General features: G+C 37.1%; 2 protein-coding genes across 3 annotated transcripts; one reads left to right on the forward strand and one right to left on the reverse strand.

Moving 5' to 3' along the window:
• Window positions 1-273: 273 nt before the first annotated feature.
• LOC144634306 (uncharacterized) lies at window positions 274-3,125 on the forward strand. Its single transcript, XM_078493222.1, has 2 exons — window positions 274-431; window positions 2,434-3,125. Exons 1-2 carry the CDS (start codon window positions 290-292, stop codon window positions 3,114-3,116), a joined length of 825 nt encoding a protein of 274 aa, XP_078349348.1. The 5' UTR covers window positions 274-289; the 3' UTR covers window positions 3,117-3,125.
• A 362-nt stretch (window positions 3,126-3,487) lies between these two features.
• On the reverse strand, window positions 3,488-12,504 carry LOC144634305 (2-oxoisovalerate dehydrogenase subunit alpha, mitochondrial-like). 2 transcript variants are annotated; one of them, XR_013567182.1, is made up of 10 exons: window positions 12,399-12,504; window positions 12,128-12,316; window positions 11,237-11,323; window positions 10,552-10,822; window positions 7,211-7,355; window positions 6,582-6,643; window positions 5,833-5,974; window positions 5,068-5,166; window positions 4,144-4,507; window positions 3,488-4,112 (listed from the first exon to the last, which is right to left on the reverse strand). XR_013567182.1 is itself a non-coding variant. In XM_078493221.1 (9 exons), exons 1-9 carry the CDS (start codon window positions 12,495-12,497, stop codon window positions 4,258-4,260), a joined length of 1,344 nt encoding a protein of 447 aa, XP_078349347.1. In that variant the 5' UTR covers window positions 12,498-12,504; the 3' UTR covers window positions 3,488-4,257. The 2 variants fall into 2 exon arrangements, 1 of the variants encoding a protein (XP_078349347.1); XM_078493221.1 differs by having other exon boundaries at window positions 3,488-4,507.
• Between the last annotated feature and the right edge of the window lie 374 nt (window positions 12,505-12,878).

The raw sequence follows: 12,878 nt of genomic DNA on the forward strand, positions 1-12,878 counted from the left end.
ACATTTGGAGCCAGAAGCCAGAAGAGATTGTCTGTTCGAATGCTTACTCTAGAAATGAACGAAAGAGTTATAGCTTTGGTGAAATCCAGACGTTCTCTCGAGTGTGGCAAAACGGAAGTGATTTTGTTGGCTATTTAGTTTAAGATAGCAATCAACTCAAGCGTCATTCTTGGCGCGTGACAGCGTGAAGGCGCTTCCACGGTCCTTCCCACGGAGTTTTCACGTCACCACAATCCAATATTTATCAAATCTTGTTGCGAGACCCTGGGCTCTAGTAAAATATTCCACAATGGCTTCCAGAAGTGTATTGTTTATAATGGTTGCTTGTTTTTTGCGTCACTTTTCCGTATTTTCTAAACAAGAAACTTTCAAATCATGTTCAAGCTCTTGCAATCGCCATGGCCATTTATACCGTGAAGTAGTTTTTCATGGTAAGTACTGTAAGGCTTATTCATTTATCTTACTTACTTTGGTAGCGCGAATTTCACCCGATAAGAGGAGACGGCTGCAATTCAGGCTACTATATCGGGAGAAGGGAAAAAGAAAAAAAAAGACAGAGAAGTTGTTTGTCTACGAGAATTTGCGCCATGCTGCATTTTTACTGATAAAAATCGATTTCATTTGTACTTTTTATGCTGTGCTTAATATAGATGTTAGTGAACTAGGAGTTGCTGATAGCAAGTTAAGTGCTGCGAAGTGAGTTATAAGAATAATAACTATAATAGTAGGAACGGAACGAAACGAAAGGTCATAGGAATGTTTCGGATTTTCACATTTTCGATGTGAAAGTTAGGTTTTTTCTCAGCGAGTGAAATGCTGGTAATTCACTTACTATATAATAATTAGTGACATTAAGGCTGCATTCATTATGTATGCTAAAGGGGGGAGCAGAAGATTTTCTTTCTCAGCGGCTCGTTTTATTATATCCCCCCCAAGGTCCATACAAATTTTCATAATCCCCCCAAGCAATGCCTCCCCTCCTCCCTCACAAGAAATATCAAAATAAATATCTGTATAATCGGTACACTATATATGTTTGAAATTTCAAGAGACATGTTTGGTTATTAATAAACAACATCGAGAGAGCTTTGACTATTTATGTCATGCCTATACCAGCCAGTCTAAGTAGCGCGAATTAGGTATAGATAGCCTGCCAGTTTGTGTACGAGTACACCAATACCTTTTACTGAAAAAAGGTACCCCTTTCATATACCTAAAAGATATGGCATAGACTTAGAACAGGACGTTTTCTTGTCATTTTCATGTTGCGCTTTATAAATTAAAATAATACAGCCATAAATTGCGTCTGTTCGAAATATTTTAATTCAAGGCCCTTTTAAAAACCTAAATGACGGATTTACATACCCTTTCATATACTTAAACTTGTGAAATCCCTACCCTTTTATATACCTGAAGCCTAAAAAAGGTACCCCTTTCGGGCGGAGCCTCCCCGTATAGGCCATTATATGGAGTACCCCCCCCCCCCCCGGGTCAAGATATAGGTTTCTTGGGAAGCATTTACAAAGTAGCTCAAAGTACTGAACAGAAGCGCAAGGGGCAGTGCTTTAAAATTTAACTTCTTGCTCTTTAGTGAAAAGGGCATCGCAAACAACAAACGCAGCTTCCACATTTTACATGTCGCTGATCATACGTATTGCATGTACTCAAAATAATCGCAAGTGAAAAAGTCGAAAATCGAGTGTGTCGCATATATAAAGCGCCCAGGCCGACGCGGACAGTCACAAATAGTGTGCTGCTACGCTAAGGCTTCGCAACAAAAATTATAACTAGTAATAATCATGGATTAGCGGAGTGCGTTCAAGACAATTTTGTGTGCCTTTTATTCGTCCACTTTACACGACTGACCTCCAAAGACGCGAACACAAGCACATCGAAGAACATGGACAACTACGTTGTTTATGCGCATCCTTACTGTGCACGTAATTCATGTCGCAATAATTAAGCGCGCGCGGAATTGACAACAGAAACTAAAACCACTGCATTCATGTTTTGCAATCTGTTTGAAAAAAGAGTTAAATGGTAAGCAATCTACCCAGGCTGGAGAGAGACGAGCTTAACGAACGTTATGATCACAATCCATCTAGGGGGGTCTTGGGGCATGGTCCCCCATAAAATTTTGAAATTTCTAGGCTCGGAAATGCTATTTTCAGCGTTCTCCACCATATATTTCGTCGAATAATTGATCTCATCAAGTGTTAAATGATGACAGGTATTTTCAGTGCTTAATAGGACCTTCTTTCTGCACAAATTTTTTTTCTTTGCCTTCCCCTTTAATTTGCACGATTTTTTTTTCTTACCATTGTGGCTAAGTTGCATGAAGGCTTGCAAGTTCTAATGGATGTTGTATTTAATGTTTTGATCACGTCAATACACATTTTGTTAATGTTATATTGTTCTTTGCTTTTTTGGCAGGTCAAAGATCAAATGACATGTCTCAAGTGGTTATTCTTTCAACATCCCCACCGATAAGGCTTTATAGAAACTGTATTACTACACAACAACAAACCAGCTTAATGAATTTAGCAAAAGAACGACTCACTGAGAATACAAACAGTGGCTTCTCTTCATCCCTTTATTTACGTAACAAAAGTGATGCAAATTTGTGGATTCTAAGAGAGATGGCTATGCTTGCTGGAAACCTGTCTGGGTTACCATGGAAACTAGCAGAACCAGTCTCTCTGACCAAATACACAGCCAACCAGAACTACGAACTACATTACGATTCTGGTTTTGTGATACAAGGCAAGAGAATGAAACGTGCTGCCACCTTTTTAGTTTACTTAAATTCTGTTGTGCAAGGTGGAGAAACCATTTTTCCTAGAGCAACAAATGACTCCAATGTTGGTGACACATCATTGCCAAATGAAAAGCCTTTACTAAAGGAGATCTGTTGTGATGAAAACATTCTCAAGGTTTCTCCAGAAGCAAGATCATGTTTGGTATTTTTTAATCACGTAATGAATGAGCAAGACTATGGAGAGTTAAACCCAAGATCAATCCATGGCTCATGTCCACTAATAAGTGGAGAAAAATGGATTGCTCAAATTTGGTTACATCATGAGCCTTGGGGATCTTATGAGAAAGATTTTTGGTAGCCCTTAGCTTATACTACTCGGCAAAGAGTTTTGTATGGTCTTGCAACTGGGAGAGCTTTTTAACAGCATAAAGAAAATTGTTTGGAAATGAGCTAACAATGGACGGCTGTAAGACTTTGATGAGAGATATACTGTAAGAAATCCACTCTGATCAAACATTCGGATCTGCAAATCTACTCGCAAAATTATTTATTAAGTTGTCTATTTCCACTTAAAGTACAACATTCTGTGAGACATTAGTAACTTAGCAGAGAAATTTTGTATGGGGAGCCAAGGCTTTTTATCTGAGGTGGAGGGTAACAGAATTTAGTTTGTAAAGTTTATTTATATAATTATGCGAAGTTGTTTTCAAAAAAAGATTCTCTCAAACACTTTGCTCACAGTTCTATTTATTATTATTCCAGAATGAAATACACCATTGAGGCATAATAATTTTTCATAGTCCTACATATAATTTTGACTGAAAAATAAATGACATTCAGACTAAAATAATGAACACTATTTTTGACTGCTTCTATGCTGTTTTACTCATTCCTGCCTACCAATGAAAGAAAATGACTGTAAACTGTTAAGCAGAAAAAATTAGCAGCCTCCACAAAATAGAGGTTGCAGTTACGTCAAATGAATGGAACATTTTTGCAACATCAAGAACTTGGAAAAAATTTATTAGCACCTATAAACAACAAAGATATTTGAGTTAACCTGAGATGTCAAATAATTTGTCCACTAAATACCCCACACTAAAGTTTAAATAAAACTGTTTAAAAATATGTTGTCTCACTTTTTAGAAATACTTTAAACACTAAAGGTATTATTTTGTTAACTTACAACACCCTTGCTTAAGTTAAATAATCATTTTCATACTGAAACTACAGTACTATAATTACAACAATTTAACCTCTACATGATATTGGGCATGTACATAATTCTTATGGTAATAAAAGACCAAAAGATTGTGTAGAAATAGTTCTGTTCTAAACCAAGGCTTATTTTTGCCTCCCTCAAGTATAGGATCATTTTTGTGGACAGCTCGTAGTTGAGGCCATCCTTAATCTTCAAAAACTGTTTCCACATTTTGTTCACTGTTCCCCATCAAACAGCATTTCCATTATTATTTTGAATTGTACCATGAACTTCAAGATTACTCATCTTGTGCATACAGTTCAGTGGGGTATTCATGTGGGTATTTTGCAACATGATCCATACACTCCTGGTATTGTTTTTGCAAACGGGAAGGTAAAGTGTCATAAACATCATTGAACATTTCCTTGACAGGTGGTTTCAGTGCTTTTTCTGCTCTAGAGAATGCTGCCATAACTTGCTGACGAGCGTCACGCTTCCACTCCTCCTCCATTTCACTGTTCCACCATTGTTTGTTTTCCATGTAGTGTCTGGATAATAAACAAGAAAATTATAATTATAATTATTACAACTAGTTTAAATTACATATAAATACTTTACCTTCTAAGTGTCAGGCTAATTTGTGTTTCTTAATCAAGAAGCAACTACAAAGTTCTAACAAGTATTCCTATTCCCCCTTTATGTGATACAGCCTATCGTAGGCTTAATCTCGAGAGTTTGTCTGGTTGCTCTAGCAACAATTTCTCAACAGTGCCCATTTATACTTCCAGGGTAGAGAAAAACACAATGTGAAAGTAGTGTTTGCCTAAAATATTACACAATGATCCTGGTCTGAGTATAACCCTGCTACCCAAGGCCTCTTGATCTGTATTTGATAGGCTAACCAGGGCCGGCTCAACACTAAAACACTGAGTCGTATGTTTGCTTGAAAATTCTGGCTAGTAGAAAATCAGTTTTGGCTAGTGATATCAAAGCTGTCACTTTCCAATGGGCTTGTTAGCAAAAATGTTAGTATTTAATTATAAAAGTACTTTTAACCATTGGACAATAACTTTGGCTACTATATGTGGTCCTTACTCCATGTACATACCTGAGCCTCCCAATAGGATGGTCCTCTTTGTCCCAGTAATTAACTTCTTTAAGAGAGCGATATACTGAAGAATCATCACTGGTGCTGTGATGACCAATTCTGTGAAAGGATGATTTATTATCATTAGTAAATTATGCCGAAGCTCACAAACTCATCACAAAGCTTAAGATGAGTATAACTTTTGCTTTGGTTAGTGTTTATTATCGTCTAAGGATACCCTGACTCTTGGATATGGACAAGGATAGGATATGATACTATTATTTTCACAAATGATGACTATTTCTGCAACCTAGTAACCTACCTCTTTCTATGGGGCAAATGGTGGTTTACTTGTATTTTAATATGGGTACAAGTACGACTACAGGCAATTTATCTCTACCCCTACATTGAAATGTGGGAGGCGCGGTGGCCTAATGGTTAGCGCGCCGGACTCCGGAGCGAGCGTTCCGGGTTCGAGCCCTGGCCGGGGTCACTGTGTTGTGTTCTTGGGCAAGACACTTTACTCATAGTGCCTCTCTCCACCCAGGTGTATAAATGGGTACCGGCGAAATAATGCTGGGGGGTTCCCTGCGATGGACTAGCATCCCATCCAGGGGGGAGTAGAAATACTCCTAGCTGCTTAATGCTACGGAAACCGGGATAAGCTCCGGCAGTATGCGCCACTTTGGCTCGAAGCTGACCTACGTTGAAAATGGGGTATCTTAAGGTCTGTATTATCTGGAAAGAAGGGTTCAAGCTTAGAAACTACATGTACACTTATCTAACCTGTACGTCATAGCTTCAACCATAACTGGTCTTGACTGTTTAACTGCAATCTCGCGCGCTGCTTTAGTCACATTATAAACAGCAAAGACGTCGTTACCATCCACGCGAATTGCTTTCATCCCATAACCCCTGCCACGTCCCGCTAAACAAATAACAGGCAAAGTTAAATCATATTTGGCAACTCCACAAAAACATGCAGAATACAAATATCTAGTACAGTAATATCACACAGGAAAATATCCAAAGAGTTTAAAGATTTTCCTGAAATCCAAGCTTTGAGCCATGTTTTGTTTTGAGCGCATTTAAGAGGGCTATGTACAGGGCTACATACAAACAACCTGGACACTACAAAGCCAGAGGATTCATTAAGGTTTGGAGCAGGTGGGCAACAGGGATTTTTTGCACCCAGGCAAAAAATAAGCAAGGCACTACCCTCTTTGGTACAAATCTCAAGTTGGTTCAGATGTTCAACACAGCCTGGCAAAGAAGTGTTCACAGCTGGTCAATTTGCCTGGTGCCTGGTCCTTTATGAAGCCAGTGCGTAGCCCTCTGTAGTGCTTAGTCAAATCTCCTGAAGGCGGTTTTTTTCCACAGCCGATGATTTGAGTGAAAATCGGGCTAAGGAGGCATCTTATATTCAAAGTCTTTATGGAAGCTCAATAACGTGAAGGAATCTCTTTCCTTTCTGGGATAATTTCCCACAATTTGATACAAGAATATAAGCCAGATGCAAGAGAAAAAACATTTACCTATTCCATCCCCTCTGTACTGATCACTGGTAGGAGTGGATATGGCATAACCATTGTTACGGCTGAAGGCAAATACACAACATATTTTGATAAGTGTAATGGTGACATAAGAACCTAGACCTTACTCACCACAAGTCCCCCATAGCTCAGTGGTTAGAGCATCCAACCGGTATCTGGAAGGTCATGGGTTCGATTCCCGTTGGGGGCTCAGAAAATCTTTTTTCTGAATATTTGACTTGAGAATGCTACTTCATTTAATTCAATTATTTCAATTATTTCAACATATTTTAGAGCAATAAATGATTGGGCCTCTCTGCTAGAAAAGAGACCGATTCCAAACTTAATTCTTATTAAGCAAAACTTAGAGAAGCAGGTTTTAAACAGTTTTATCACTTTTTACATATTTTAGATTGCTGATTTCAATTTTAATCTTGAACACATACAAATTTGTTAGACTTTTATTTTTAGAGGACCCTCCTGAAAACCACTTTTAGTGATTGGAGGCCTCCTCGTTAAATATTTGTTATTATTTATGTTTTACAGTGTTAAGAAAGAATCTAGCATGTTAAGAGAGAGGGCTGTTTAGAAGGCTATGGATAAAATCTGTATATTTTTATTTATTTTTTTACCAGAAGAAAATGATAGGAATTTCCAAAGTGGCAGCAAAGTTAAAAGCAGGATGGGCATCTCCTTCACTTGCAGCTCCTTCACCAAAATAGCAGATGACACAATTTCCAGTGCCTGCTCGTTTTATAGCATAGCCATACCCAGAAGCTGAAATAAGATTAGCAAAGATTTTGTCAATCACATAATTACTAGTATAATGACCTGACAATATTCACATGCCTACTTGGTGGCCAGAGCCTGGCTAGTATTCGACAGTAACTCAGCTACAAAGCAAGATCTCTGGTGGAAGTAAATTATGTTTGACTTCAGTTACACTCTTTTTATTTTATAAGAATCTAGTTAACAAGAATATTGAGGCTCAAATTTGCGAATTTAAAGAATATTTTAAGAATAAACCGGTGGCTGAGATTTTGAAAAGAATATAGTTTTTAGTTGAAACAAAATCAGGAAATTTCATTTCCGGACCGTCATTTTATCTCTGCGAAGAATGCTTTATTTAAAGCCAAAACGGCCAGGCTGCAACGAAAAGCAATGGTACATGTGCACAATGTAACACGATACAGATCTGGAAACCAAACACTTGTAATTGATTACCCAATACTTGCTAAAACGGAAATGTCAAATGTTGTTTTCTAAGAATGTTCATAAGAATATTTTCAGCCTAAAATCGGCAGAAAAATAAGAATATTCAGCCTGTGTCGGAAAAACTGTATTCTTATAAAAAAAAAGAGTGTAACTTAATGGCAAGCTTGCAGTTTGCAAATTTGCTGGATACAGATACGGTTGCCCAAGAACATAACACCTTGAACCAAGCCAGCACATTACATATACCAATCAGGCCAATTAATTTTGCCTAACAAAGTAAAGGTTTTCAATGTCAATCAGGTGAAAACCAATTCTTAATCGCGTTGTCAGACTCGCTATTTATTGAACCATCAGCTGTAGTCTACAAGTTCCAGTTAGTACATGCATGTTGCACCACTTAAAAGTTTATCAATGACCCAAAAGAACCGATTTGCTAGAATTTCATATTAATTTGAAGATTGCTGTTAGCCAGTCCCGGGGGGGGGGGGGGCACCCTGTATATTTTTGGGTGGGGGTGTGCCGCTGGGAATTTGGAGGCCTTACCGTATACTAGACCATTTTCAGCTGATTTTTGCAACCCTATACTAGACTAGACACCGAAAATCCCTACCCTATCCCAGACTTGCATTTTTTAGAACTGTATCACTATCAGTGTTTTAATGGAAAACCATCTGTCAACAACGATGCCGCAATGTTTTTATTAACGTTTAGGAAATCCTCTTTCTCTTCTGAGTTTCTATTCCTATTCTGGACTTATTTCGTCATACCACCGATCAGTTTCCCGGAAAATTCAGCAGAAACATTGTTTGAGTTATTGGATAGTTTTAAAGCGATTTCGGGACTTGAGATAAACTGTACAAAAACCGAAGGCATGTGGATTGGATCATCTAAGGAAAACAAAACGAAACCCTTCGGAATCAAATGGCCGAATGAACCGATTAAGGCCCTTGGAGTGTATTTCACTTATGATCAGAAACTGCTTAAAGAAAAGAATTTCATTGAAAGATTGGACAGCATCAAAAAGCTTATCAACATTTGGTCCTCAAGAGGCCTATCAATTTACGGAAAGGTGACAATTATAAAATCATTTCTAATCCCAAAATTTGTTTACACATGCTCGCTTTTGCCCACACCTAACGAATTGGTTAAACAATTGAATCAATTGCTATTTAAATTCCTGTGGAAAGGAACAGACAAAGTAACACGCTTGTCAGCAATAAATGAATATGGGAAAGGTGGCCTAAAAATGATCGACCTAGAGAGCATGGTTAAATCTTTAAGATTAGCATGGCTAAAACGAATATTTTATGGCAATGATGGAACATGGAAGCAGTACTTAAAACACCAATTAAAATCCATTGGGGGTCTTTTCTTTTTTAATTGTAACTACGATGTTAACGATTATACAATCTCTTCCCAGTTTTATCGTGAACTGTTATTGTGGTGGTCGCAATTCCGCGAAAATTTTGCTACCGAAAGGAACTGGCAAAACATCATTTGGAATAACAAAGAAATACGAATAGACAACAATCCTGTTTATTACAAAAATTATGTTGAATCTGGAATCATCTGTATAAAGGATCTGCTATTCAATTTAAGCAATATTGACTCCTTTGACCGCGTTTCATATAAAATAAGTAAAACTAATTTTTTACAATGGGCAGGCCTTCGCCACTCTATACCCAACCTTCATTTTTCATTGACCACAACATCTTCGACGTGAAGAAAAAGAAATCAAAAGATTATTATTCGCTTCTTGTTATGAACAAAGCACAGCCTCCAAATATTGTTCATAAATGGAAAAGCGATTTCAATATTTCGGATGATCAACTACGAGAATTTTTCACATTACCTCATTCCGTTGTACTCGAATCATATGTAAAGGCCTTTCAGTACAAAGTACTTAACAATATTCTTTACACGAACACGAAATTACACAAAATTGGTTACAGAACAAATGATTTATGTACTTTCTGTGAAGCGGAACCAGAAACTTTGTATCACTTTTTTTACCAGTGCTCCCGCGTCAGGCAGTTTTGGAATGATTTTGAATCTTACTGGTACCTCTTATCAAATCAAGCAGTTCGTCTTACTTTGCAAAACGTTTTGTTTGGAATAATATCAAAACAATGCCCTTCACTTGATTTACTAAATTATTTTATTATTATTGGAAAATTGTTTTTATGGGACTGCAGAAGAAACCAAACATATCCTAAAATTCAAGGTTATCAGAACAAAATACTTACTAAATATGAAACTGAAAAGAAAATTAATAAGAAAAGATATTTCGAAAAGAAGTGGATATATTCTCCCAGATAATAAGTAAGGAATTATAGTGCTAGATTCGCTTTTTTTTTTTCGTGTGTTTGTTGCTTATTTCTTTTTGTTGCGTGTATTAATTTCGATTATTAAAAGTCCAAACTATTGATGTAAACTTGCTATATGGAAATTATTATCATCTGTTACTTAATTGTAAATTAACACTTGTTACTTTTTTTTATTCCAATCACCTATGTAATGCTAAGTGTGTAAATATCAATAAAGGAAAAAAAAAAAAAAAAAAAAAAAAAAAAAAAAAAAGTTTCCCGGAAAATGCTACCCTTTTCCAGACCAAAACTCTCTGATTTCTATACCCTATCCCAGACTAAACTGCTTGAAAACCATACCCTTCACAGTGGCACATACCTATATAGCTCATGTATGGGAGTGCCCCCCCCCCCCCGGGTAGCCAGTGCAAAACAAACAAAACAAAACTCACCTTGAGGCATCTGAGTAGCCAGAGTGGAAGATATTGTCACAAAGTTGCAATCTTTTGAGCCATAATGGACAGGCATCTGCCGGCCCTTTCCATTGTCATATTGATTAGCATAACACTGGTTCATGCAGTCATCTAAAGTGAATCCTCTCCACAGAAGCACACCAGATTCACGATACTGACCCAGTACAACATCTTCAGGTGTAAGGGCTGCAGCACTACCAAAATGTGTCCCCTCTTCTCCATAGCTTGTCATATAAAATGATATACGTCCCTGAAAGTAAAAAAAATCATGGTATCCAGGTATCATGGTATCCAGGACATTAACTGTGTGAATGAGCATATGCATTTCCCACAAGTTAATTTAACATTGGGAACATCCCTAGAGACCGGCGGTGTATAAAAACTTATTTTGCAAAAACTGAACCAATTTTAACTCTGATGAAGGTAACAGACAGTTACTGAAAATTCAGTTTTATACGTTTTTACCACCGATTTCAAATCAGATACAAACCAAATTTTTATTATGTATTTGTACTAGGTGTGTTGATACTAAAGTTAATCTTGTAAAACAGCCACCCTTATATCAAATTAACCTTCTGCAAGCATATTCTTCTCCTAAGCGGACACTTGGTTCACTTCAAGGGGGTTTGACTTCAAGGGAGTTTAATAAGGATTCCTTGATTACCTGTCGCTGTGATTCATACAGGATGCGGTCCATTGTATTCAGAAGAGTCATCTTCTTGTACATATCTTGTATTGTTTCTTTGTCCAGCTACAAAAAGTAAATAGAAAAAAAAAATAGAAAAAGAGCAAAATAGATGTTAACTGTAGGGTAGTACTTGGTGTAACTGTATGCGCCCATTGTTGTGTTTAATAATCATTACAATCAACAATTTTTTTTTGTTTAGTTGTGACATGCATTTTATCTTTCTGTTGGTGCGCATAAAAATGACCAGACAAAAAGCCATTTCAACAGACCTCTGGGTCATCAATACAGGTGAAGCTTACTGATACAGTGAAACCTCAATAATTATAATGAACCTCTATTTAACAAATGTTGTCGATATAACAAATGGCATTCTTCATCCCAGTAATAGAAAAATGTAGAAGAAAAAACCTAAATATAACGAAACCTCATTATAGCGAAGATATTTTGCCAGTCCCTTGGCCCCTTTGTTATATCGAGGTTCCACTGTAAATATTATTGCCTACTCCACTTTCCAGACTTACTTGGTCGTAAATATGACAAAAGGTAAGGATTCTACTAATAATTTGTAGAACCCTTACGTTTTGTCATAATATCAAAAAATCCATAACAATTTTTGTAATAGATTTTTTTTGATATTATGTAAATTATGTTGACCCAACCCCCAACACTCCCCCAAATCAAGGCAAAAGCCAATTTTATTTCTAAACAATCAAGTCCTTTTTTTTTCGATTCATGATTCCGCCCTTCCAAGGTGAGCAATCGAAGAAGATTCGAGGGCAAAGATCTATTATCGCTTCTATTATGGCTTACGTATAAAGGTTACATACAAAGAAAAGAGCTTACTTAAGCTTAATTAAATAAGCTTACCTTCGGATCGTGTGCCTCGTCAAACACTTTCCCGTTCCGATCCATTACACGGTACACAGGGATAGCTTGACCATCGTCAGGATCATCAAATTCCAATTTTTCGGTATAATATGAATTCAGAGCGCCTGGAAATCTTGGTTTGTCTTGATCACGCTCTTGTCTGCCGGCTCCTGTGCTCGAAGTACTCCACTGTACAAGATAAAATATAACATTTGTAAAGTTAGTACTGCCATTTTTTCGATCCAAAATGAAAATATCATAGCTTACTTACTCTTAACGCTTTAAACGCATTAGGAAGTGTCCTAAGTTGGGTTAATTTGCCGCGAAAGCGAGGAATCGCTGCTCTTACAAGCCACGTTGAGGCGGCCATCTTTATTTCTTGGCGACAGTCGACTCGTTAGGGGTAGGGCAGGGAATTGTCATGGTCTCAAATGAGTCCAGACAAAAATTAGAAAATTTGAACAATTTTCAAAGATAAGTTGTAAAACTTCATTTTCGGGGAAAATTAAAGATTGTATGCTGAATTCGTAATTCTTAGCCCTCTTTTGAAAAAAAAAAAAAAATGAAAATAACAACATTTAGTGGGGAGGTGATGGGTGGTATATTTTCCCCGGAGGAGGGAGGGGAGGGCATTTTTTTCAATTTGCAACTGCGGAAACTTCACAGGAAAAGTACTTCATAAAATATGTTTTAAAACTAACATATTGTATTTAAAAAACATATTTTTCACTTATTTTCTGTTAAAGAAGGG

This window comes from Oculina patagonica, chromosome 13 (genome assembly GCF_052425735.1).
Source record: "Oculina patagonica isolate OP01 chromosome 13, crgOcupat, whole genome shotgun sequence".
Taxonomy (NCBI): domain Eukaryota; kingdom Metazoa; phylum Cnidaria; class Anthozoa; order Scleractinia; family Oculinidae; genus Oculina; species Oculina patagonica.

Bases quoted from the DNA above. Each gene is read 5' to 3' on its own strand.
- LOC144634306 (XM_078493222.1), top strand. From the start codon at position 290: ATGGCTTCCAGAAGTGTATTGTTTATAATGGTTGCTTGTTTTTTGCGT. The intron at 432-2,433 runs GTAAGTACTGTA...CTTTTTTGGCAG, and splicing joins CCGTGAAGTAGTTTTTCATG to GTCAAAGATCAAATGACATG.
- LOC144634305 (XM_078493221.1), bottom strand. From the start codon at position 12,497: ATGGCCGCCTCAACGTGGCTTGTAAGAGCAGCGATTCCTCGCTTTCGC. The intron at 12,317-12,398 runs GTAAGTAAGCTA...TATCTTGTACAG, and splicing joins ATGCGTTTAAAGCGTTAAGA to TGGAGTACTTCGAGCACAGG. The intron at 10,823-11,236 runs GTAATCAAGGAA...TTTTACTTTCAG, and splicing joins TGTATGAATCACAGCGACAG to GGACGTATATCATTTTATAT.